General features: G+C 45.4%; 1 protein-coding gene across 1 annotated transcript in view; it reads right to left on the bottom strand.

Annotated features, from left to right (window-relative positions):
- Positions 1-26216, bottom strand: part of MYO7A (myosin VIIA) — a 63927-nt gene that overhangs the window by 7085 nt on the left and 30626 nt on the right. Inside the window, exons 15-27 of the mRNA XM_048494004.1 lie at positions 25113-25340; positions 24452-24622; positions 20735-20852; positions 17427-17553; positions 16746-16915; positions 14644-14834; positions 11961-12085; positions 8918-9075; positions 7363-7516; positions 6710-6865; positions 5106-5211; positions 4033-4146; positions 1842-1929 (exon numbers count right to left, since the gene is read on the bottom strand). Of these exons, the coding sequence (XP_048349961.1) occupies positions 1842-1929; positions 4033-4146; positions 5106-5211; positions 6710-6865; positions 7363-7516; positions 8918-9075; positions 11961-12085; positions 14644-14834; positions 16746-16915; positions 17427-17553; positions 20735-20852; positions 24452-24622; positions 25113-25340 (1906 nt within the window). The remainder of the gene's footprint in view (positions 1-1841; positions 1930-4032; positions 4147-5105; positions 5212-6709; positions 6866-7362; positions 7517-8917; positions 9076-11960; positions 12086-14643; positions 14835-16745; positions 16916-17426; positions 17554-20734; positions 20853-24451; positions 24623-25112; positions 25341-26216) is intronic.

Here is a 26216-nt window from a genome sequence, read left to right as displayed (position 1 = left end):
TGGCGCAAAATCGGCCCCCCATGTGACCAGGTAGTCTTCGGGCTCCCTTGGCCCCGTCCATGTCATCGGCAGGACTCCGCGGGGGCAGGGCTCTGCGACCCATGGGGGAGGGGGCACCTGGAGAAGGTTTTGCCCTCCAGTGCCCTTTCCCCACATATGCCTCTATGTACCATGTCATGCACCCACAGAGCCTTTGGTTATTTCCCTTTTAATATTTAGTTTCCCCACAGTCAGTATGGTTTTGCTTATTTTTAAGTCTTCCGTGGGAGGGTATTTTAGTTAACCCCTGCCCCTTTAAGACTTTTCCCAGTGAGCAATTTCCTCTCCTTACCCAGCATCCCCTGTTTTTAGTTAGTCTCATTGAGGTGCAAAGGGAAGCTGGGGCCCCTTAATATTCGCGACGTTCACGGGTCCATATGGTGATCCAAAGAGCAGTCCATGGGTCCCTGTGATGGTCTAAAGCAGGGGTCTGCAACCTGCGGCTCTCCAGATGTTCATGGACGACAATTCCCATCAGCCAATTGGCCATGGTGGCAGGGGCTGATGGGAATTGTAGTCCATGAACATCTGGAAAGCTGCAGGTTGCAGACCCCTGGTCTAAAGAGAGCAAGCCAAGTCTATCAGCATCCAGAGTAAAGACCAAGACCAACAGAGCCGTGAGGAAGCAAGAGACAGTGTTCTAGTTGAAAGAAGCCAGAAAAGGACACAGTCTACAGCTCCTATCATCAGCAGACAAGCAAGTAACCCCCTTAGTCAGAGCCAGGGAGGAGTTAGAGCAGTGGTGGGATCCAAAAATTTTAGTAACAGGTTCCCATGGTGGTGGGATTCAAACTGTGGCGTAGCACCAATGGGGCTGGGCGGGGCATGACGGGGGCGTAAAAAACTCTTACTGTAAAAATAAAGTTCCTAATTTCCAGCTGGTATCTTTCTGTCCTTAATTTAAACGCATTATAGCAAGTCCTATTGTCTACTGCCAACAGAAACGACGACTTCTCCTCTAATTATTTATTTATTTATTTATTTATTTTATTCGATTTGGTAAACCTGCCTGTCAAATACTTAAGACTTTCAAATACTTAATTTTGTTTCTAGAAATCAAAAGAAGGAGACTTTCCTTAAACAAGGAACTTGACCATATTTCTAAAACATGTTTTTAAAACAGCCCAACGGGGAGAATTATCCTGTTTTCTACCTTCGCTAACCAGCCACAGAGGAAACAACAGGACTTTATGATTTTTGGACTTAATGGAATTTCTAACGGAAAAGCAGATCCAATTAGTAACCCCCTCTCGGCACACACAAATAATTAGTAATCCACTCTCGGGAACTGGTGAGAACCTGCTGGATCCCACCTCTGAGTTAGAGGCTTGTCCATCTCTGTAAACAAAGCCATTATTGGAACTGTTAAGACTGGCTTGCGTCTTGACCTTTCTGTCCCAGCCGAGAACAGGGCACCTCCAACAGAGTCACTTGTGGGGGGGGGGGGGGCAGAACATACCACATCATACAGTTAGCAGAAGGCAGTTGTGACAATGTGTGATCCTTGGAACAAACATGGATCCCCAACTGGCAGATTGTAAGGTTTTGGTATAATAGTCAATAATTTAGACTTCAGATGTGGAACGAGTAGTCTTTATTGTGCTGTCACGGTACCCACTACTGCAGGAAGCCAGATCTGGGGATCGTGGCAAGTTGTTAACATAAGAACCAAACAGGTTTTTATGTGTGTGCATAAAACACTTTGATGCCTCCTTCACATGGACCTGAAAGTCTCATGTTGAACCTCTGGAATGAAAAAAAAAACCCCCACAGACGAGAGATGGGAAACGTCAGAAGATTACCGTCTTTGGCTGGCCTGGCTTTCTTTATCCAGTCGGTCAGGTGTCTGACAAAGTCAAAGAAGAAATCTCCTTCAGGTACGCTGATGACCTGGAAGAGATTTGCAAGCTGTTAAATCACAGGTGAATCCACGCAAGAGGAAATCCTGCTTCTCAGGCGGTGCCCCCACTTCCGCTTCACGCTGCAAGGAGCATCTAGCATTTGCCTGCGATATTATACCACTTCTGAAAGACTTTCAGGTGAATGCCCACTTCTCACTGAGGCAAAACCTGCTTTTGAGCTGTAGCATTTTTGATTCCCTGAATCCAGAAAATTAGCATCTCAAGGGAGAAAGCTAAGGGCCAAACGAGGTGATAACATCCATGTGGAATTATTGTCGCAACCGGAATCAACTGGCTGTTGTGGGTTTTCCAGGCTGTGTGTCCTTGGTCTGGTAGCTTTTGCTCCTAACCTTTCACTTGCATCTATGGCTGGCAAGTCATGGTATGAGAGAAACCCATCTTACCATGAGATTCTTTCAAAGATGCCAGCCATGGATGCAGGTGATACTTGAAGAGCAAAAACTACCAGACCACAGCCACACAGCTGGAAAAATCCACGACAGCCAATCTATGGAGGTCTTCAGCTGCAAGACCTGCCTGTTTGCCAAGCTTTTGAGGAGTTAGAATGGAAGTAATCTTTTAGGAGGAGTAGAAGAAGGAGAAGGAGAAGGAGAAGGAGAAGGAGAAGGAGAAGAAGAAGAAGAAGAAGAAGAAGAAGAAGAAGAAGAAGAAGAAGAAGAAGAAGAAGAAGAAGAAGAAGAAGAGTAGGAGGAGTTACGCCACCTTGGAATCCCACATAAAGAAAGGAAATGCCCGTGTGGCATGGGTTCTGTGGAAACAGTATCTCATATGCTGTTGAATTGTCCTTTTTATGAGATAGGTAGGAAGAAGCACATAATCCCCTTCCTGCATGGAAGTGAAGGCATTACAGATAAACAGAAGGTTATATATCTTTTAAACAGCCACAACTAAGAGCTGTTGGAGGCGGTGGCTAAATTTTTAAATGGTGTTATTTTAACTCGTCAGAAGTTGTAAAGTTGTAAAGGCTGTTATTATCTTGCTAAGTTAATCTTAAACTATTTATATGCCATTAAAGGTATTCGAAATCGATCGAGTAGGAGGAGTTTGAATTTATACCCACCCTTTCTCTCCTGCAAGGAGACTCAAGGTGGCTTACAAGCTCCTTTCCCTCCCCTCACCACAACAAACACCCTGTGAGGTGGGTGGGGCTGAGAAACCTCAGAAAAGGAGACTGCATGGGGAAATAACCCTTCTTTTCCCAGCACAGTGACTCCAATGCCCAGTAAACCCCCTCTGGGGCTTTCCCCACTACAGAAGGGAGCTAAGGTCAACTCGGTTCCCTTCAGTGGAGGGCGATTCCAGGCTGTTCCAGGCAACTGAGTTGGCCCCCTGGAACCGAGCTAAGTGGGTGGGATCATCTTGGTGCCTGTTTCACTCCTCAATTGTGATTGGAGCTTGTGCTACGGCGGGAAATAGGAGCGTTCTTTTTTTTACAGTTTACAGTTACATGCGCTTTGTGCCCGTCACGACTCTCCCGTTCTGCGCATGCCACAAAAGCGGCTCGCGATTGGTTGAACGGATGAGGTGTCGTTTCGATGCTTCCCCACTTTGAAGCTTCGAAGCGGTATCGACCTTGTTCCGGCAGAAAAGTGTAGTTCATAACTGCGACAAGGATGTCGCAGTTCTGAGGGGGGTGGGTGGGAACTGAGACAAAACAATGTTGAGCTCGGTGGCAGTGGGGATTCACTGAGGCGAACCTAGGTAGAAACCAGTTCAACTCTGTCAGTGGGGAAAGCCCCTCTGGCAGCTCTCTAGCAAGGGTGCACCCGAGGCCTAAGTCACCCTAGCCGAGGGGGTGGACATATTTGGAAATTACAATCGCCAATTGTAGGTTGGGAAATCCCTGGAGATTTAGGGGTGGAGTGTGGTTTGGAGAGAGGGAGGGACTTCAATGGCACAACGTCATATAGTCGCCCTCCAAATTGGCTACTTCCTTTGAGAAAACTGAGCTCTGTCACCTGGAAAGCGGTTGTAAGATTTTGGGAGATGGCCAGACCACACCTGAAGGCTGGCACCCCAGTTTCAGTATAAAACCCTTTAAAGCCCAGGCTGCTTCAAGCCAGCCGCTTACCTTGTCAGAGATTTTGACAAACAGGCTGAACCCTTCCGACGTCTTCAGCAACAGCCGCGTTGAGATGTTCTGACAGAAATCCTTCGCTTTGGTGCTTGATTCTACTTCAAACGCCTGCCAAGAAATGCTCCAAGTCACACTTGGCACACTACCTGTATTGCTTAATAAACCCTGCTCAAAGGAGAGCCATGATGCTCGCCAGGTTTAATGTTATGCCTTCTGCCCTGTTACATGGCAGATTTAATAAGCAAAAAAAGGCTAAAAGATTGTGCCCATGTAACGATGGCTCAGCTGAATCTCTGGCCCACCAATTACTTCACTGTCTCAGATTCAAGGAAATCAGATCCAAGTATGTGAATCTTACTCCTTTACATTTACCAGATCTCCCCGATTTAATTAGATTACACTACTTGTTGGACAATCCTGATCCTTCTCTCTGTATGATAGTGGCAGACTTTCTTCTGGAAATTACTAAACGCCGGTAGATTTCCTTCGACCTAACATTTATTTCCTGTATTGAATATGCTTTTTAATCCGTTTTTATTATTGTTGTACTGTTGTCTATGCCAATAAAGGCTTGCTAAAGAAAAAAAATAGTCACACTTTAGACAGCCTGGACCAGGGATTCAGGGCCAGATATAGACTGAGTGCTGAAGGGGAAAGAACCTGTGGGAGGGGGGAAGGAATCAGGAAACTGAGGTCCCCCCACCATGCCCATCCCGAAGACATCCACGGAAAAAGGCAAGAAAGAAGTGTCTTCCAGAGATTCCTCCACATGGGAGGTAAAATAGTGGGTTAGTGAGAACAGGGAAACCCCTGTTTCCCCTCGTTTCAGGGTTTCACTCCTTCCAGGTTTCTCCCCCATCCAATGCAACACTTAAGACTGCCTCCCCCACCCCCAAGCCCTTCAAATGTAATATCGATGCGGGGGTGGGGGGAGATCTTCCGCCCCTCGTGACTAAATGGCTGCAGCCCGAGGACATTTGACCCCATACGTCCCCTCAGGCGGTACACCCCTGCCCCGGATCTTCACTGGGGAAAATCTTCCCCCTCAAGAAATAGTTTGCCTTTACCTCGTCGGTATCATCTGGGAAGTACACTTTGTGGAAAATCTGAGTTGTTTTGTGCTGAATTGCCTCCACTTCCACCAGGTGGGGAGGGTACTTGCGAGAGCCGTTCCTATGAAAGCAAAGGAGGTTGCTGTGAGCTTGGCGTGGGGCACCTCTTAGCACTTTGTGCTTAGACATCTCCAGGACCGCAGCTGCCCATATTACCATAAGAGAAACCCACCCAGAGCTCTTTCGGGATTGGGCAGGATATCAATCCAACAGGAAAGAAAGAGTAGAGTAGACAAGCCTTTATTGGCATTCCAAGTTACAATAAAACAATTGTCCATAAAAGACAGATAAATACATCAAACATTCAGAGTCTTATCAATAGTGTAGTCCAAATGAACTCATCAAAAGTGCCGTTCCTATATACTTCTTTACAGACCAGACTGAAGACTTATAAGAAAGAAAGAAAGAAAGAAAGAAAGATAGATAGATAGATAGATAGATAGATAGAAGAAGATAGAAGATAGATAGATAGATGATAGATGATAGATGATAGATAGATAGATAGATAGATAGATAGATAGATAGATAGATAGATAGATAGATAGATAGATAGATAGATAGATAGATAGATAGATAGATAGATAGATACCCTATTTCCCCGAAAATAAGACATCCCCTGAAAATAAGATGTAATAGAGGTTTTGCTGAAGTGCTAAATATAAAGCATCCCCCGAAAGTAAGACATAGCAAAGTTTTTGTTTGGAAGCATGACCCGAGCATGCAGCTGTGGAGCTGTGGAGCGGAAAAATAAGACATCCCCTGAAAATAAGACATAGCGCATGTTTGGGAGCAACAATTAATATAAGACACTCTCTTATTTTCAGGGAAACAGGGTAGATAGATAGAAGAAGATAGAAGAAGATAGATAGAAGAAGATAGAAGATAGATAGATAGATAGATAGATAGATAGATAGATAGATAGATAGATAGATAGATAGATAGATAGATAGATAGATAGATAGATAGATAGATAGATAGATAGCAAGCAAGCAAGCAAGCAAGCAAGCAGAGGCGTATCAGGGGGATATGGCGCTTGGAGACAACTCCTTCGGGCATCCCCCCACCTCCATGCCCCTACCCCAGGGGCGGGGCTTGGGAGTGTGACCCTGCCCAAGCCACCCCCGCCTCCATGCAGGCCGGCTTTCAAAAGCCAGACTTCCTGGAGGCTGGGGAAAGGGGGCTCAGTGGCATGCGGCATGCTGTTGGGTCACATTGTATTGTATTGTATATTTAATTTATATACCACCCTCCCTCAAGAGGCTCAGGGCGGTGTCCAGCACCCCACCACATGACCAAAATGTGTGCGCCTGGGGACATGGGGTGACCCAATGTCCCTATGACCGTATGCATCTGATAGACAGACAGAAATAAGAAATAAATAAGAAAGAAAGAAAGAAAGAAAGAAAGAAAGAAAGAAAGAAAGAAAGAAAGAAAGAAAGAAAGAAAGAAAGAAAGAAAGAAAGAAAGAAGACGCCGGTGAAACTCCTGTTTGAGCTATGGGCCTTTAGCGTGCGAAGCATACCTAGCTGTGCCTGACAGGTACCAATACAGTAGATTACCTCAGTGCCTTTTGGAGCCTCTGCATGCAGTCGTTGGCCAGTGGGTGATGCTTCCGAGACTGGATAAAGCGCTGGACATGGGGCAGGAGGACATTACTCGGAGAGATCAGGCCTGTGCAGAGCCAAAGCAACTCCCAACCTCTCTCTTCGCTGTACCTTTCAAAAGCAACGGGAGAGTAAATTCTAAGCAATGCTTTCTGGGAAGCACTCATGAAACACTATGTTGATTCACCAAAAAATGTGTGTTTTGTGTGTTTTTTGGAGTGCTTAGAACGGATTAATTGGATTTTACATTGATTCCTATGGAAAAGTTTGCCTCGGTTTTCATCGGTTTCGGTTTTCATCGATTCTTTTCGGACAGATTACCAACGAAAACCGAGGTTCCACTGTATAAGAAACAACTGTTCTCAGGAAAGTAATCTCGTTTCAGTTATTGAACTTACAGTTAGTGGGACAAATTGTGAATTAATAAAGATCATACACAACCATAGTCAATAAACAGCTTATAAACACTCAGAGTACAACACCCTATGCACCGATGCATTTTTTACACAGGAAAGGGAATTTTACACAGAAAAGGAAGGGAATTTGAATGCACGACTCCCCACCCCTAGTCTGAAACACTCTAGCCACTGGGTCCCGCTCTCTCTTACTTGATGTGGTTGTCGGTCAGCTGCTTCAGGATCTGCGAATAGATCTCATCTTTGAGCGGCTCGGCTTTCAAAGCCCCTTCAAATATCTGGTCGGTGAGCTCGTTCACTGAGCGAGTCCTTTTGGAAGGGTAGTCGCCCATGTACTTCAGGACGGGTACAAAGGCCTCGTTAAGGCAAGAATCTCCCAGATTTAAGCTACAGAGATCCGTTCCCTGGGAAAAATGGCTGCTTTGGAGGGTGGACTCTATGGGAATATACTTTACGGAGCTCTACCCGTAACTCAAAACATCTCTGGCTATTCTTTCTGTTCCTACTTCCGCAATACTCTGCTATTAATTATATCTATTTTGCATATCTGATGGGATTTGGCAAGTGCCAGTCACACAATCCAGTAATGAAGGAGTTAATTGTTGCATGCTAATTAGTTAGTGAGGTCAGAAGTCAGTGACCAGGCAATTGAGACCTATTGGTTAAGCAGACCTGGCATGGGCTACCTGCCAGTCTGCACGTAGGCCATAAGTTTAAATTCTTTTTTACTCTTTGCACATGCTCTCTAGTAGCTTGTTAGCCATGTAATAGCCAAGCAACAGGCTAGCTGTTGGAGCTAGCTACTTAGAAAGATATTTCTTGTTTTCTCCCCAGTTACCCTACCCTTCTTTTATAGTAAGTAAACTTTATTTCAGTAAGCAACTGACTCTGCCTCATTATTGGGCTAACTCAGCCTTACAAATATTACAACAAAATCAGTATCCTACAGTGGCTCAGCTGCCTCGTCCTCTCACTGGCTTCCAGTATGAGCCACTGGCTCTTTCCAATTCCCCCGGCTCCATGTTGGCGCTGTAGTTAGACTACTGCAACTCGCTCTACGTGGGCCTTCCCTTGCGGCTGATCCGGAAATTGAAATTGGTCCAGCAGGCGGCGGCTCGTCTGCTCACGGGAGGTGCCATCAGAGATCACATCATGCCCATGTTGCATCACTTGCACTGGCTCCCAGTTGAGTTCCGAATCGTCTTCAAGGTATTGGTGTTCACCTTTAAGGCCTTACGCGGTCTGGGACCCTCGTGCCTACGAGACCGTCTGGCCCCATATGTCCCACGTCGGTCTCTGCGTTCAGCAGAGGCCAATCTGCTGGTGATCCCCGCCCCCTCCATGATGCGGCTGGCCTCCACTCGGGCCAGGGCCTTTACGGGCCTGGCCCCTGCCTGGTGGAATGCTCTCCCTCCAGCTGTCCGGGCCCTGCGGGACCTTAACAAGTTCCGCAGGGCCTGTAAGACTGAGCTATTCCGCCGGGCCTTTGGGGAGACCAGCCGCTGATATATGTGCCCGAAAAACAACTAAGGCCTGCTGTTCCCCCTCTCAGAGGAGTTTTAATAGTCGGACGCCATCTGCATTTTAATTGGTTATGGTAATTGAACGCTGTATTTTAACTTGGTATGGTATTTTATCTATCCACTTGTCTATTATTATTGTTGTAAACCGCCCTGAGCCCTCCGGGGGAGGGCGGTATATAAGTGGAACAATAAATAAATAAATAAATAAATAGTCAGAAGGATATCGATGAAGGCCATGCACGCTTCTTGTGACAGCTCTTCACTGCCCAGGATCTTCTTGAGGAGGGGTTGCTTGATGGGCTCGCGAGTGTAGGACCACATTTTGTCTTTTCCTCGGTTTTTGGTGATCATGACTCTGCTGAGGGTGTGCTTCGGGGGAGGCCTGGTGGGAAAAGGGGAAGGGGGAAAGAAACGAGGGGGGGGTGAGAGTTCGAGCTTTCGTTATGGGGAAGGGGTTCTTTTGGAGAGGGAGTTGGGTACGTGTTTCTGACCAGGGGGCAAAAGGTAGGTTGCTTCTGCACGGAGTGCTTCCCCAATAACAACAGATTTCATTTATACTTCTACACAACATGGCCGTGCTTCTGCCAACCTTCCGGATAATGGCTGTTGTGGATTTTCCGAGCTATATGGCCATGGTCTGGTAGTTTTTGTTCCCGATGTTTCACCCACATCTATGGCCCCTTCCGCACACACAAAATAATGCGTTTTCAAACCACTTTCACAACTGTTTGCAAGTGGATTTTGCTATTCCGCACAGCTTCAAAGAGCACTGAAAGCAGTTTGAAAGTGCATTATTCTGCATGTGCGGAGTGAGCCTATGACTGGTGTCTTCAGAGGCATGTTGTGGTATGAGAGAAACACATCTTACTGCGACATGCCTCTAAAGACACTAGCCATAGATGTGGGCGAAACATTAGGAGAAAAAAATGTTGGATTTTACAGCCTTGCTTGCATACAGCAGCATGGAATTATGGGAGATCTCCAAGAACATTCTAAAGGTGACAGTTGGAACCAGTTGCTCCCTGACTCTTGCTTAGGAAACACGTTCTTATGTGTTCTGTTAACCAAAAGCCTCTGACTGAAATGTCTAATAATGTAGACTACGCTTGAAATTGTAACCCTTCTCTGGAGACCTAGTTCCACAAATTGACCAGTCTAGAAAAACTCTGCCAGATCTCTGAATTCCTAATCAGGGAGAATTTGGTATGAGGTCACAAGAACTGTCCAATAGGCACCCACATCCAATAGGCACCGCGTTTCACAACAAAGAGATGTAGCAGACCCGTTTGCGGAGGAGTAGTGGATGACAACCTATTATTTCACGCATGAGTGTAGGCGCATATCAGAAAAATAGATTTTTCCTTTCGCCTTTCTCCAAGCCAGGGCCCGGATATCAGCAGCCGTAAGCTGCTGGACCACGTAGGCTCTCTGACTTAGTCTATTAGCATTTGGCCTAATGAAATTCATAGTGTCATCAGAAGACCCCTTTTGCTCTAAATCATGCCCAGGAATTCAGGCATCTCAAAGATAAAGAGAAAAACTCCCGTCTCTGCCTGGAAAAAAACCCTCCCTGGCACCAGGATTCTGAGATTCCCCAAGAAGGGCCAATACTTAGCTCCCTTTGTTTAGTTTAAGTCAGGGCCATAAAGGCACATTCAGATAAGAAAGTAGAAACATCCAAAGAACAGGATGTCAATGGTGTGAAATATGCTAAGTCAGACGAAGCTAAATCTCTGCATGTTTTGGGAACATTAAGACCATGAATAGAGTAAGTGTGCCCCCAACAGCATTCACCAAATACCGACCGAAAAATCATGTGACACACGTGTGCTGCACAGTGGCTTGTGTATATTACAAATATGTTTTTCAGTGTATATACATACATAAAATGCAATTGCTATTACTAAATCTTTGCTCTCATTACAAATATCTCCAATGGGAGAACTTCAGTAACACCGATGCAGTCAAACAACCTCCTTCAATGTTATCAACACAGTTCACCTCAATAAAGGCTTATAACCTCATCTGTTGTCTCTTGTCATAGATCAGTGGTGGCCAACCTTTGGCACTCCAGATGCTATGGACTGCAATTCCCATCAGCCCCTGCCAGCATGGCCAATTGGCCATGCTGGCAGGGGCTGATGGGAATTGTAGTCCATAGCATCTGGAGTGCCAAAAGTTCGCCACCACAGTCATAGATGTAATACTTCAAATCGGTGACTGAATAATTGTCTTTAAATTCATGAATTATTTTCTTTCAGGTGTAAACACGATCACCATTTTCATGAATGGATGGTATGAAATGGTGCAAAATTAATTTTTTGATTGTCATCCAGCATTATCCATGTATCCAAAAAATTTATTGCCTTCTGATTTTGTTCTCCAGTAAATTTAACTGAGGCGTGTAGACTATTTAACCATGATAGAAAGCAACTAAAGTTGAAATTAGGTTGCACGATGAACAAAAGATCATCTATGTACCTTCCATAATATAATATGTCCCCCCCAAAATGGATTAATATTATGCATGATGTATCTCCTTTCAAAATCTGCCATGTATAAATTTGCGGCACTACCCTGTTTCCCCGAATATAAGACATCCCCGAAAAATAAGACATAGTAGAGGTTTTGCTGAAGTGCGAAATATAAGGCATCCCCCGAAAGTAAGACATAGCAAAGTTTTTGTTTGGAAGCATGACCGATGAACAGAACACAGAAAAATAAGACATCCCCTGAAAATAAGACATAGCGCATCTTTGGCAGCAAAAATTAATATAAGACACTGTCTTATATTTGGGGAAACACGGTAGGAACATTAAGACCATCCCATGACTATCTCTTGGCATATTGGCATATTAGTGACGGAATTATGACAGAACTGCTGTAATCCTATCTGACCCAATTGGTCTTTTCTTTTTTAATATACTCTGGCTTGTACCCTTTATAAGCCCGCGGTTTTGCTCAGTTGTGTGTGATTCTCCTGATCCTAACGGGAGCCCTTGTTGGCTTGAATAAAAATTTTTCTTTAATTTTATTCTTTTGTCGGCTTGGCTCATTTGCCTCTGGGTCTGTACCCCGAACCTGCGGTAACACGAGGACTCTGTAGGAAGAAGCAGGGCGCCAGCTATTGTCACGTGCTTGTTGGCCTATTTCTGCACCCTTATTTTCTCCCACAAAGGCACAAAGGGCCAGCAGAAGCAGCAGAAGTGGAGAGAGAGACAGAGAGAGAGCTCAGGGTCTCCCCCTGCTCCGTTGTTAGGGCTTTACCTAAAATAATCATAGGAGAATTCTTCCAGGGTGTATGGCTTCGTCCTCTCCTCACTATCAGATGATGCCAATGAAGCTGTTCTGATCACATCCTGTCTCTGGTCTGGAGTCATCGTAACCAACGCCTGGTGAAGCAGAGGAGGAGTTAGTGTTTTGTTTTGCTTAATGACACAGTAGAGCAACAGGCCGTATCTGCAAGGCACAATCATACCTGGTTACAACCGGTTTCTTACAATCCGGGTCTGTTTTATCCTGTTTTCACATGGCTGCCCGTTTTTTGAAAGAATCCAGTGAAGACCGGGAGGAAATACTCCAATTCCTTTCGCACGAGCCCAGGACTTCTGTATTTATATTGCAAGCATATCTTAGCATGCCTGGTGTCTCGTGTTCTGATTGGCTGTTGTGTTTGAGTGGCAGCTTGAACGGAGGTCAGGCGGGGAGATCAGGGAGGCAGGTGGGGGGACGGCGAGATCAGGCAGCTGGGCGGGAAAAATAAACTGGTTCTGCTCCCATGGTGTTTGCACGGTAGCAGACTCACCCCAGGATTTCTGAAAAGAATCGCCATTTGGCGATTTTTGAATCCCCTGGGATGAGGGAAATATCGTTGGGCAAACCCGCTTGAGGACCGGGAATTGTGCGGAATTCTCATATGGACCAGGGTATTTCCCTTGCTCAACCCAGGTTATTAGGACCATGCAGAAATGACCAGGGATGCAGCAAAACCTTTTGGAGGGTTTACTAACTGGATTCCAGGCTCCTATCCTGAGATAAATTTTAGTTTGGACAGCATAAATCTAGTTGGTCTCCAAGCTAATACAGGAGTCCATTCCACAGCCTTTAATGGCATCACATAAACATTAACAACACAGAGATCTCAAAAATAGGGCTGCATAATTTAAAATTAAATTAAGGGGAAAAAAACCCATCAAATCTGTCCTGGAGCCACTAAAAATATAGAAACTATACTAAAAGATCCTACAAAATAACAGCACAACAAAACTCTATTGGTTCTTGCAAGAAACTAGCTACGTCTTCACATATGGTTGGATCAGAAGTGTTTAATAAACAAGATAGCTTTAGAATATCTGGGAGTCCAGCTCAATAGATGAAATACAGGAGTCACATCTTAAACGTAACACTGCTCAAGGAAAGAGGCTTAAGGAAACTGGAGATCCCACCCCACAACTCCATCAGTAATGGATAGCACAGCCTCTTCCCTGCTTATATTTCATCAGGCTGAATTTTTGGGGTACACTCGCAAAAGCTAACAAGAGGAAAGTTGTTTCATTTGAAATGCGGTGTTGCACTACGCCAGAGGAGTATCTAAGGAAAATGGAGCCTGTGGAAAAATCTGAGTTTTCCAAACCCCCCCCATGTGACTAACTAGTCTCCGCCCAGGTACATGTGACCCCACATGTCCCCATGGGAGTTACGCCACTGTACTACACTATGCTGGCTTGCAAGGAGAGAGTCGGGAGCCACGCCAGTCCTTCAAAATATTTTGGGTCTTTGGGGATACTGTACCAGCCCAGAAAGTTCTTAAGCAAAGAACTGAGAAGGAAGGCTCCATGTTGAAACATGGAAAACTGAGATTAATAAAGGTCTTACACAACCTACCTTTCCGGCCTGCACAATGATTGGGGATTTTTAACTCGTAAATGCTATCGGTCAAAGCCTGAACTGTCCCTAGAAGCTAAAACGACTAAACTGAGTCTATTGTATGTTGATCTTGTAAAAAGACAAAAATCATGGGAAAAGACAAGAATGCTAGGAAAAGTTGAAAGCAGCAGGGAAAGAGGAAGATTCAACAGATGGATTGACCTCATCAAGGAAGCCTCAAGCCCCTTCCGCACATGCAGAACAATGCACTTTCAATCCACTTTCACAATTTATTGTCGAAGGCTTTCACGGCTGATCATGTAGTTTCAGGGCTGAGCTTCCCGTGAAGTAGTGATTCTCTCGATAAGCTTGCATCTGTGGCTGGCATTCAGATCCTCTGAAGATGCCAGCCACAGATGCAGGCGAAAAGTCAGGAGAGAATGCTGCTAGAACACGGCCATACAGCCCGGAAACCACACAGCACCCCACTTTCACAATTGTTTGCAAGTAGATTTTGCTATTCCGCACAGTAAAATCCAGCTGCAAATTGCATTGAAAGTGGATTGAAAGTGCTTCATTCTGCATGTACGGAAGGGTCCTCAGTTTGCAAGGCCCGAGCAAGGCTGTTAATTATAGGATGTTTTTAGAGGATATTGATTCGTAGGATTCCCATAAGCTGAAAAGGACTTGGCAGCATTTAAAACAGATACACATGCACGCCCTGGATAATTGGCCCCTGAAAATCTTGTTGGTCTCTAAGGGCTACAGGCAGTGGTGGGATCCAAAAATGTTAATAACAGGTTCCGATGGTGGCGGGATTCAAACAGTGGCGCCGCTGCACACACGCACCTCCAGTCCCTATTGGGCAGGGAAGTTGCTTTAGTAACCCCTTCTCGGCACTCAGGAAAAATTAGTAACCACCTCTAGAGAAGTGGTGAGAACTGGTTGGATCCCACCTCTGGCTACAGGACTTGCAACTTACCAGTAGATACCCTGCTACATCATTGCTCAAGGAAAGAGGCCTTAGGGAAAACCAGAGGCCATCCCTGCCAGACATTGACAGGGCACTCTCTACTCTGCTTACCACGATCTCCGGAGGAGGCATCGTCACCGTGGGGAGGACGTAAACAGAGTCTGTCGGGAAATCTCCTTTTTGCTTGGTTCTGTCGTTGACTCCGTTGGCCCAGCCACAGTTCATCACGTTCTCTCCGGTGTCCTGGTCCAAAACGATCAAGTCTCCCTTGAGGAAGCTGAGGAAGCCAGAGTCTTCGCTCACTGAGACAGACAGAAGAGTCATGCAGGTGGAGGGATCCCTGTTATCTTCATCATGCGAAACCAGCGGTCTCTCTAACAGCGGTAGGGAACTATACGGAAGCGCTCTACCGCGGTGCGTAACCGAGCCACCCACAGGAGCTCCCCTGCTGGCGGTCACCCAAATTGCACGGCACAAATGCAGAGTCTGTGCAGCTGTGCGGCTTACAGGGAACATTAAGAACATAAGAACTAGCCTACTTGGTCAGACCAGAGTCCATCTAGTCCAGCTCTCTGCTACTCGCAGTGGCCCACCAGGTGCCTTTGGGAGCTCACAGGCAGGAGGTGAAAGCAATGGCCTTCTGCTGCTGCTGCTCCTGAGTACCTGGTCTGCTAAGGCATTTGCAATCTGAGATCAAGGAGGATCAAGATTGGGAGCCATAGAGCAACTTCTCCTCCATAAATCTGTCCAAGCCCTTTTTAAAGCTCTCCAGGTTAGTGGCCATCACCCCCTCCTGTGGCAGCATATTCCAAACACCAATCACACGTTGCATGAAAAAAATGTTTCCTTTTATTAGTCCTAATTCTTCCCCCCAGCATTTTCAATGAATGCCCCCTGGTTCTAGTATTGTGAGAAAGAGAGAAAAATTTCTCTCTGTCCACATTTTCTACCCCCTGCATAATTTTATAGACTTCAATCATATCCCCCCTCAGCCGTCTCCTCTCCAAACTAAAGAGTCCCAAATGCTGCAGCCTCTCCTCATAAGGAAGGTGCTCCAGTCCCTCAATCATCTTCGTTGCCCTTCTCTGCACTTTTTCTATCTCTACCTGCCAGAGCTTCATGCTCATTCCCACTCTAAGTCTCACTTTTTCTATCTCAACCTGCCAGGTTCTTGATTGCACCTTCTCAAGGAGAGCTCAGCTGTGGCTTCCTGTCATCCAAATTCATGGAGAAAATATCCATCGATGGCTTGTAGACATGATAGAGTTGCCATCCGGTCACCGGGGGTGGGGGGGTTCCCTGCTCCAAGCCCCCTCCCACCTGGCACTGTTCAGTGGGTCAAGGGGGACACTGATTATCAGCAAAGGGAGGTCCGCTTGAAGTGTCAATATCTCTTCTGGAAGGGGCATCACCATGTTGCTGACAACTGCAGGTGACGCTCTGGTATTTGGGCAAAACTCTGTGGCAAAACAGCTTCTACCATAGAGTTTTTGCCCAAATACCAGAGCATCCCCGCAATCATTGGCAACATGATCGTGTCACTTCCAGAAGTGATGTTGACGTGTTGATGGTGGTCAGTGGTGGGATCCAAAATTTTTAGTCACAGTTTCCCATGGTGGTGGGATTCAAACTGTGGCGTAGCGCCAATGGGGCTGGGCGGGGCATGACGGGGGCGGGGGCGGGCATTCCGGGGGCGGGGCATTCCTGGGCAGGGCTGTGGCAAGGACGCAGCCGCTGCGCCGGTCCTTGGGTGGGAAACGAATGCACGCAGGCGCAGGCTGCCACGCACGTCGGTGCGCCTCCTGCTAGACTGCTTCAAGTTCTGCGTGCTACTGCTGAGAGGAGGGGCGTACCTAAGGCAAAAATCACATGGCAAAATCACCAATTAGTAACCCCCTCTCGGCACACACAAATAATTAGTAACCTACTCTTGGGAACCTGTGAGAACCTGCTGGATCCCATCTCTGATGGTGGTCTACCTTTGCAGTTAATAAGTTCCCCCCCCCCCCCCATCCACTACTGCTTACCAGGGGTTATCTGGCAACTCTAAACCATGATGACTAGATGAAACCTCCACATTCAGAGGCAATGTACCTTTGAATTGCTGGGAGGCAAGGGCAGAGGGTGCTTCTGGCCTCTGCGCCATGTTTAGGCCTTCCAAGGAGAAAATGTCGGCCACTAGAGATTTAAAAAAACTAGCTCAGCTTTCTTACCAGGAATTGGGTTGTCCTGGAGGGTGACCACAAATTTTGACCTTTTCCTCAGGCCTTCCAGGAACGTCACCACAAGGTCTCGGATGTCCTCTGAGTTGTTGGAGGTGAAGGTGTATTCGTCTCCTTTGATGGTCGCCATGGTGAAGCTCTGGCCCTGAAGTTTCCCCCCTCTAGAAGAGGGGTCACAGAAAAAGACATCTGTGGAATCACAGCATCCTGAGGCCACAATTTTTGACTGTGTTCAGACATCACAAGAAAACCCTGATGGATCAAAATTTGTCAAGTGTAGTCTGTGAAAAACCACTGTCCTTTTCTCGTGTAGGTTGGTCAGATTTCCCGGAAGTACAAGTGATCTCCAGACGACAGAGATCTGTTCAGTGGTGGGATCCAAAAATTTTAGTAACAGGTTCCCATGGTGGTGGGATTCAAACTGTGGCGTTCCCATGGTGGTGGGATTCAAACATGGTCCCCAATTGGCCATGCTGGCAGGGGCTGGTGGGAATTGTAGTCCATAACATCTGGAGTGCCACAGGTTCGCCACCACGGGGCTAGACTGAGCCGCCAGTTTTTGCCAGTTGCCTCTCCCTGCTGTAAACTCTTATAATCTGAGGTAATCTGAGGTTCACATATGCTCCAAAATGGACTTCCCAGTCAAATGACACAAATGGCACATTTCCTTACCTGCTGCTAGAAACGGCTGTAATTTCTGGGAAGGAAAGTTCCAGAAGGACCTGCTCCTGTTCATCTACAAAGTACACTCCTGTCCAGTTCACAGCTACAATCACATCATTTTTGGGAAGGCTAGGCCCTGGTGTATAAAGGAAATGGAATAAAAACAAAGTTTTATTTAAAATACACTTATCCCAATTTTTTTTTCTCTCAGACTCAAGGCAGCAAACAACATAAATACCCAGTTGCAAGGACATAAAAGGGAACAACACAATTAACCAGATTAAAAAATGCCCAAATTGAAACACACACATTTTTACAAAGAAAAATTGCACAGGTTATGGGTTCAGGAGAGCAAAGAATTTCAAAACACACATAATTAAAAGTCATACTGTTTGAACACACAGAATTGAAAAAAATGCTCAAAGTTAAAACAAAAACCACAGAACGCAGCCAAATCTGCCAACACGGTTTACCCTCCTCCAAATGCCCTCTGGAATAAAACCAGCTTACACGCCTTCTTAAACGCAGCAAGTAAAGGCGCCTTCCGCAACCATTCCGGTTTGCCATTCCAAAGGACTATGGAAGAGAATCACACATGTGACCAGAGCTTTATTGCTGTTTCTGATACAACCCTTCCTACTGCGGAAGCACGCCTTGCCTCTTTGCCAGTAGGAAGCATTCTGCCAAAAGCAACGAGGGAATCTGGCTGAGTTTATAGGTTTTGCTTCCTGGAATCCTTGCCATTATTTCTTTTATTTATTAAAAAACATTTGTTAAAATCAAGGTATGCTACATCCACAGCATTCCCTTCATCTACCAAGAACAGATCATTAAACAGCCTGTAAGCACTTAGAAGAGAATGCCATGATCACTAAAAGTCAACATGTGTTTCTCAAAAACAAGTCACACCAGACTAATTTTATAAGATTAGTCTGGTGTTACTTGTTTTTGAGATAAGATTAGTCTGGTGTGACTTGTTTTTGAGAAACCCATGTTGACTTTTAGTGATTGCGGCATTCCCTTCCAAGTGCTTACAGACTGTCTGTTTAATGATCTGTCATTGAATCTTCCCTGATATTGATGTCAGGCTGACTGGGTGGTAATTGTTTGGGTTCTAGCCCCCCCCCCACCTTGAAGATGGGGACAACAAGGTACAGGAAAAGAGATTCCATCTAAGTATTAGGAAGAACTTGCTGACAGTAAAGGCTGTTCGACAGTGGAATACACTGCCTTGAAGTATGGTGGAGTCTCCTTTGGAGGTTTTTAAACAGGGACTGGATTGGCTGCTAAGGGTGCTTTGTTCATATATTCCTGCATGGCAGGGCATTGGACTTGGTGGCTCTTGTGGTCTCTTCCAGCTCTAGGATTCTATGATTTATACCTGCCTTTCTAGAGTCCATATTTAATGCAGCTTACAGAATACAATAAAATCCAATACAATACATTAATCTCATAACAATACTATACAATCATACAATGCCACAAAAAAAATTCAAATTGCAAATAAAATGGACCTACCAAACTAAAATAAACACAGAAAAATTGATTTTATTTAAATGTATTGCACCTGTATTGAACAGAATGATTATATGCACAGACTTTATATATTTGAATAATAGAAGATAGATATTACATTGTTATTTTGGACAATCCATACATAGTTTATATCATTATGGTATTCTCGATCCGTGTCCCCCCATTGTTATTTAGTGAAGGGCTTCATAGCAAATGACCTGCATTTTGAATTATGCTTAGAAGCACATTTATAGCCAGTGTCCTTGACATAGTAGAGAAGAAGAAGAAGAAGAGGAGGAGGAGGAGGAGGAGGAGGAGGAGGAGGAGGAGGAGGAAGAGGAAGAAGAGGAAGAAGAGGAAGAAGAAGAGGAAGAAGAGGAAGAAGAGGAAGAAGAGGAAGAAGAAAAGTAGTAGTAGGAGTTTTGATTTATATCCCACCTTTCTCTCATGTAAGGAGAGTCAAGGTGACTTAAAAGCTCCTTTCCCTTCCTCTCCCCACAACAGACACCTTGTGCGGTACGTGGGGCTGAGAGAGTTCTGAAGAACTGTGACTAGCCCAAGGTCACCCAACAGGAATCTAGGAGTGGGGAAACACATCTGGTTCACCAGATAAGCCTCTGCCGCTCCGGTGGAGGAGTGGGGAATCAGACCCGGTTCTCCAGAGGGGGACACTATTATTATTATTATTATTATTATTATTATTATTATTATTATTATTATTATTATTATTATTATTATTATTATTATTATTATTATTATTATTATTATATTGATACAAAAACAGTTATACACAGCTATTATTATCATCATCATCATCATCATCATCATCATCATCATCATCATCATCATCATCATCATCATCATCATCATCATCATCATCATCATCATCATCATCATCATCAATCATTTATTTATTTATTTATTTATTTATTTATTTATTTATTTATTTATTTATTTGATAGACCGCTCTATCCCTGCAGAGCGGTGTACAAATTAAACAAAAGACAACAAATAACAGTATGCAGACAAATCAAATAACATCACTAAAATCCAATTAAAACAGTAGCAACAATACATCCCATCCTCAAATTGATAGATGGCATTCGGTCCCAACCCCGGGAGGGGGCCGGCAAAGTGCCAAAGATAAATAGGTGGTACGTGGGCATCAGAGAGGGGCAGAACTCAGCGGCCAGCTTCCTGCGAGCTGTTTTGTACCAGCTGGGGCTGTGATAATTTACTTACCGGTGTCAGAATGAAGAAACACCAATACTTTTACCAAAAACAAAAAAAGAAAGAAAACGAACCGTCTTGAGGTGGAAAAGCCAGATTCAAATTCAGCAGAGACCCACAAGATTTTTGCGGTATGAACTGGAGAGAATCAAAAGCTCCCTTCGCCAGATCATGTTTGGTATCTGATGTAGGGATCTTTGACTCCAAAACTCATAGCTCCCAAATCTTGACGTCTCTAGGGGGCTTCAGGACTTGAATCCAGTTGTTGTACCGCAGATCAGCATGATCTCTGAATCCTTCTGAAACCCTCTTAAGGTGAAGACAGACCTAAGATTTTAACAGCAATCACAGTGGGGGTACGCGGGGTTCGTGAATTGCATTCCAGACCTGTTTTCCAACAAAACTAATGAAGTCATCAGTCACTCCTTCCCTGGTATATCAGCTGAGTGTACTTATGAAGTCCTGCAACCCCACAGAATTGGCTCAGCAGACCTGGTAGGGCATATCTTAACAGACTGCCTCCGTGTACGATTTGCTCCCGCCTCTAGCAAGGCGTTGTTTTTTTTAATTACCTGAGAATTTGAAAGCTTCATAGAATCTGGAGAACAGCAGAGGCCATTTGAAGCGTGCGAAATCGACCACCTCTTCCTTGACTTTTTTGGGATCTGCCCTTTTCTGAGTATAGATCCCCTTTAGGAAACAGAAAAATACCAAACCTTGATTAAGCAATTGTCTAACTAACATTATCCATAAGCCAGCTTCCCAGTGGGGACCCCAAAGGGGCTTATATTAGCGTTGTAGTAAGAAGAAGAAGAGTTTGGATTTATATCCCCCCTTTCCCTCCTGAAGGAGACTCAAAGGGGCTTACAAACTGCTTTCCCTTCCCCCCCAATAACAAACACCCTGTGAGGTGGGTGGGGCTGAGAGAGCTCCCGAAGAACTGTGACTTGTCCAAGGTCACCCAGTTGGCATGTGTTGGAGTGCACAAGCTAATCTGGTTCACCAGATAAGTCTCCACAGCTCAAGTGGCAGAGCGGGGAACCAAACCCGGTTCCCTAGATTAGATTGCACCTGCTCTTATGATGATGCTGGCCAGAGGTGGGATCCAGCAGGTTCTCACAGGTTCCCGAGAGGGGGTTACTAATTATTTGTGTGTGCCGAGAGGGGGTTACTAATTGGTGGTTTTGCCACGTGATTTTTGCCTTAGTTACGCCCCTCCTCTCAGCAGTAGTGCGCAGAACTTGAAGCAGTCTAGCAGGAGGTGCACCGGCATGCGTGGCAGCCTGCGCCCGCGTCCATTCGTTACCCACCCAAGGACTGGCGCAGCGGCTGCATCCTTGCCACAGCCCCGCCCCCGGAATGCCCGGCCCCACCCCTGTCATGCCCCGCCCAGCCCCATTGGCGCTACGCCACAGTTTGAATCCCACCCCCATGGGAACCTGTTACTAAAATGTTTGGATCCCACCACTGATGCTGGCTCTTAGGGGGCACGAGTGGGCTGGAGGGGCACGAGTGGGCTGAAGCCCTGGGCATCTTTCTTGTGGGCACACTGCAGACCTATGCCCCCCTCACAACTGTGCCCCACTTCCAAACTTCATGTGGGGATGGGGAGGGCAAGCTGGCTGGACCTGTTTCTGAACTCCACGTGGATATCAGGGTTTATAAGTTTTATAAACTAGGTCACTGGTATACATTGTCCTCTTCTCTCTATTTTATCTTCACAGCAACCCAGTGACGTAGGTTAGGCTGAGACAGTGTGACTTGTGTAAAACCACCCAGCAAGCAGTGGGGTTCAAACCTGGGCTTCTGAACTGAATCAGCTATTTCAACTTATTTCATGAACGATACAAGTTACTATTGAACTTAAAAGTATGTTGAGATACAAATGAGCATCTGAGGATTTAATATCACCTTTGGGCAGGTTATCCCCATTGGCAGGAAGTGTTGAGATGCAATGTGATTCGGCAATATGGTGTTTGTAAGATTTGTCTTATGTTATGCCATTTTATATTTAGAGCTATAGCATCTTCGATGGAGCATGAAAATATTGTTACATGTGGTTTAAAGACCATGGAATCTGTGACTTATGGGAAAAAATTTTTATTGCATGATGATAAATCATTAATCGTCCCTGATAAAGACATTTGAAACAGGAATCACCAGTACCCTGTTTCCCCTAATATAAGACATCCCCGAAAAATAAGACATAGTAGAGGTTTTGCTGAAGTGCGAAATATAAGGCATCCCCCAAAAGTAAGACATAGCAAAGTTTTTGTTTGGAAGCATGCCCGACGAAAAGAAAAATAAGACATCCCCTGAAAATAAGACATAGCACATCTTTGGGAGCAAAAATTAATATAAGACACTGTCTTATATTCGGGGAAACACGGTATCTTTGGAGTGCTTTATTTTGAACTTTGCTGACACTGGACATTTAACTTTATTCTCCTGTGTTCGGGGTCCCTTTACCATCTATGGGACCCTTCCCCCCCCCCCTTTGGGAGGGTTTTTAATAAGGGTTTTATTGCTGACGCTGTTTTATTACATTGATCGCTGTGTTTATTTTAATGGTCTTTTAATTGTATATGTTGTATATTTATGTTGTTCACCGCCCAGAGCCCTTTGGGGGTAGGGCGGTATATTAAATAAATAAATAAATAAATAAATAAATAAATAAATAAATAAATAAATAAATAAATAAATAAATAAATAAATATGCAAACTGTGATCTAGCACCTCTGTGTTATGCTTTTTCTTTAGAGCAGGAATTGCCTGTTGTTGTTGTTTTGGTTATTGTTATCCTGACATCTAGTGGCAGTCCTGCACTATGGCAATGGATATATTGAGTATGCTGACAAAAAGTATGACAAAATTCTCTAGTTTGTGATTATATTCCTAGAAAATAAGATGCAACTTTCTGATTTGATAGTATGTCAATCATATTTCATAAAAAATTCTTTCGGTACAGTTTTCCTTATCTTTGGTGAACCCCTGAACCCTGGCAAATCTATTGTCGAAGGCTTTCACAGCTGGGTGTTTTGGGTTTTCTGGGTTGTATGGTCATGTTCCAGTAGTATTTTCTCCTGATGTTTCGCCTGCATCTGTGGCTGGCATTTTCAGAGGATCTGATGGTAGTAAAGAATGTGGAGTATATATACCCGTGGAATGTCCAGGGTGGGAGAAAGAACTATTTGCATTTGGTTAAAAGTCTTAAGGGTGCAACTTGCAAGTGTAATTTGCATGTGTTAAGTGGAATTTACCCATTTTGGCATATGTATGTAACACTGAAGTTGCATAATCAATTACTGAGGGTATCTACATAGCAGTGGCCTGGCATTTTAATCCATTTAACTGCTTCCTGCAGGTAGACATCCAGTGCCTGGGTGGTGTTTACTAACCATTGTCTTGATTCCAGTGTTTTTAAGTACTGGTAGCCAAATTTTGTTCCTTTTCATAGCTTCTTCCTTTCTGTTGAAATTGTATCTATACTCCACTTGCTTTACTACCATCAGATCCTCTGAAGATGCCAGCCACAGATGCATCAGGAGAAATGTCAGGAGAAAATGCTACTGGAACACAGCCATACAACCCAGAAAACCCACAACATCCTGGCCAGTGGTGGAGCCACAAGGGGACGGGGGGGTGCGCCGTGCACTGGGCGCAAGCCTTGGGGGGCGCGAAAATCACCCCAGGCCCCCCTCCCCCCATGGCACCCCCTTGCGGCACCCCCAACCCCCTTCCCACATTTACCTTAGTTCCTTTCCTTTTCCTAGAACTTTTTCAGGCTGAAAAAAAAGGCCTGTTCACAGTACAGGCTAAAAACGGCCTGAGGAACTACAGTTCCTAGGAGACCTTGGGGCTCAAGAGGTCTCCTGGGAAGTATAGTTCCCATCAGGCCGTTTTAAAGCCTGAACTGTGAATAGGCCTTTTTTCTCAGATTGCAAATGCCTTAGCAGACCAGGTGCTCAGGAGCAGCAGCAGCAGCAGAAGGCCATTGCTTTCACATCCTGCACGTGAGCTCCCAAAGGCACCTGGTGGGCCACTGCGAGTAGCAGAATGCTGGACTAGATGGACTCTGGTCTGATCCAGCAGGCTAGTTCTTATGTTCTTATAGCCTGAAAAAGTTCTAGGAAAAGGAAAGGAACTAAGGTAAGTGTGGGAAGGGGGGCGCCAGTGGGGGGGGCATGGGGTGGCACCGGAAAATATAGACTGCGCACCAGGTGCAGTTTGGCTCAGCTACACCTCTGATCCTGGCAAATCTCATTCTAAGAAAAAGTGGAGGTTCTCACCTTCTTGTGGGCGGCAATGATAAACTGAGCCCACTTCTCCAAGGTTTTTGAAGGGGTGATCTCTCGGTCTGGGATGTAGGAGGGAATCAGATTCAGCAGCCGTTCCAAGACCATCTCAGAGCCGTAGTCCACATAGTATTGCTGAGAAGCCAACTCAGCCAAATCTTCTTCCTGCAAGGGGAAAGGGGAAAGAATCACAGCTTAGAAACATTACCGACCCATTACCTTCCACTGGACCCTGAGAAGTCATGGTCCTCTCTGCACAAACCCTCTAAAATGTTTTGAGGCAGGAAATAAAATGTTTCCTCTATGGAGCTCCACATGGTTTTTACCCCGAAATGTTTTATTTCCAGCCTCAAAACATTGTAAGGAGTCTCAAATCAGTTCACAAACTCCTTCCCTTCCTCTCCCCACAACAGATATTTTGTGAGGTAGGGGGAGCTGAGAGAGTTCTCAGAGAACTGTGACTGGCCCAAGGTCATCCCAGTAGGCTTCATGTGTAGGAGCGGGGAAACAAGTCCCGTCCACCAGATAAGAGTCCACTGCTCATGTGTAAAAGTGGGACTCAAACTCAATGCTCCAGATTAGAGTCCGCCACTCTTAATCGCTACACCAGCATTTTAGTCTCCGTTTTATGGGACTAACAACCCCCCCAACTCACCTTTTCACACCGGTATTCCCCGAACTTAACCCCCCGCACAATCTGCTGATAAATCAGGTTCGTGGCCACGGTGTCTTCACTGGGGTTGTGCCAGGGCGTGAAGATCTCCTTCCTGAAGAAAAGTCGCCAGGGGGCATTGCGTTCCTGGGCCCCCTGCTCTTTGGCATACTGCTCGCACTGAGATACGGCATCCATCACGTGATCGCTGCCACTTCCCAGAGAAGAGACCTAGTGCAGGCAAAGGAAATGGGGTTGGTCTTCCACAGGTAGTTGTTTGGCACAGTTGCCTCTGCTTACGAGAATGCGCTGTCTGGCCCCTCTGTGATGCGGCTGGCCTCCACGCGGGCCAGGGACTTTACGGCTCTGGCCCCGGCCTGGTGGAACACTCTCTCTCTAACTGTCCGGGCCCTGCGGGACCTCAGTGAGTTCCGCAGGGCCTGTAAGACGGAGCTGTTCCGCCGGGCCTTTGGAGGAACCGGCCGCTGATGGTGCCCCCTTCCCCTTCCCTCTTACACCTGGGCCGTTTGTCATTCAATGGGACTCGTCATTCCTCCCTCCTGGGGAGAGGACTTTGAATATGGAGTTGCTGGACGCCATTTATATTTATGCTAGTATTTATTGTATTGTATTTATTAGATTCAGCTTTTACTGTTTTATTGCTGCTTTTAAAGGTTTAGCCATCCTATGTTATATTATGTTTATTGTTGTACACCGCCCGGAGCCCCTTGGGGATAGGGCGGTATAAAAGTCTAATAAATAATAATAATATAATAATAATAATTGACTGCCTGTCAAATACTTAAGACTTTCAAATACTTAATTTTGTTTCTAGAAATGAAAAGAAGGATACTTTCCTTAAACAAGGGACTTGACCATATTTCTAAAACATGTTTTTAAAACAGCCCAACAGGGAGAATTATCCCGTTTTCTACCTTCGCTAACCAGCCACATAGGAAACAACAGGACTTCATGATTTTTGGACCTAATGGAATTTCTAACGGAAATGCAGACCCAATTAGTGACCCCCTCTCGGCACACACCAATAATTAGTAACCCACTCTCGGGAACTGGTGAGAACTTGCTGGATCCCACCTCTGGATTAAG

Source organism: Sphaerodactylus townsendi, linkage group LG04 (genome assembly GCF_021028975.2).
Source record: "Sphaerodactylus townsendi isolate TG3544 linkage group LG04, MPM_Stown_v2.3, whole genome shotgun sequence".
Taxonomy (NCBI): domain Eukaryota; kingdom Metazoa; phylum Chordata; class Lepidosauria; order Squamata; family Sphaerodactylidae; genus Sphaerodactylus; species Sphaerodactylus townsendi.
The sequence above is the reverse complement of the archived record's forward strand: the minus strand, read 5'-3'. Positions and strand labels throughout refer to the sequence as shown.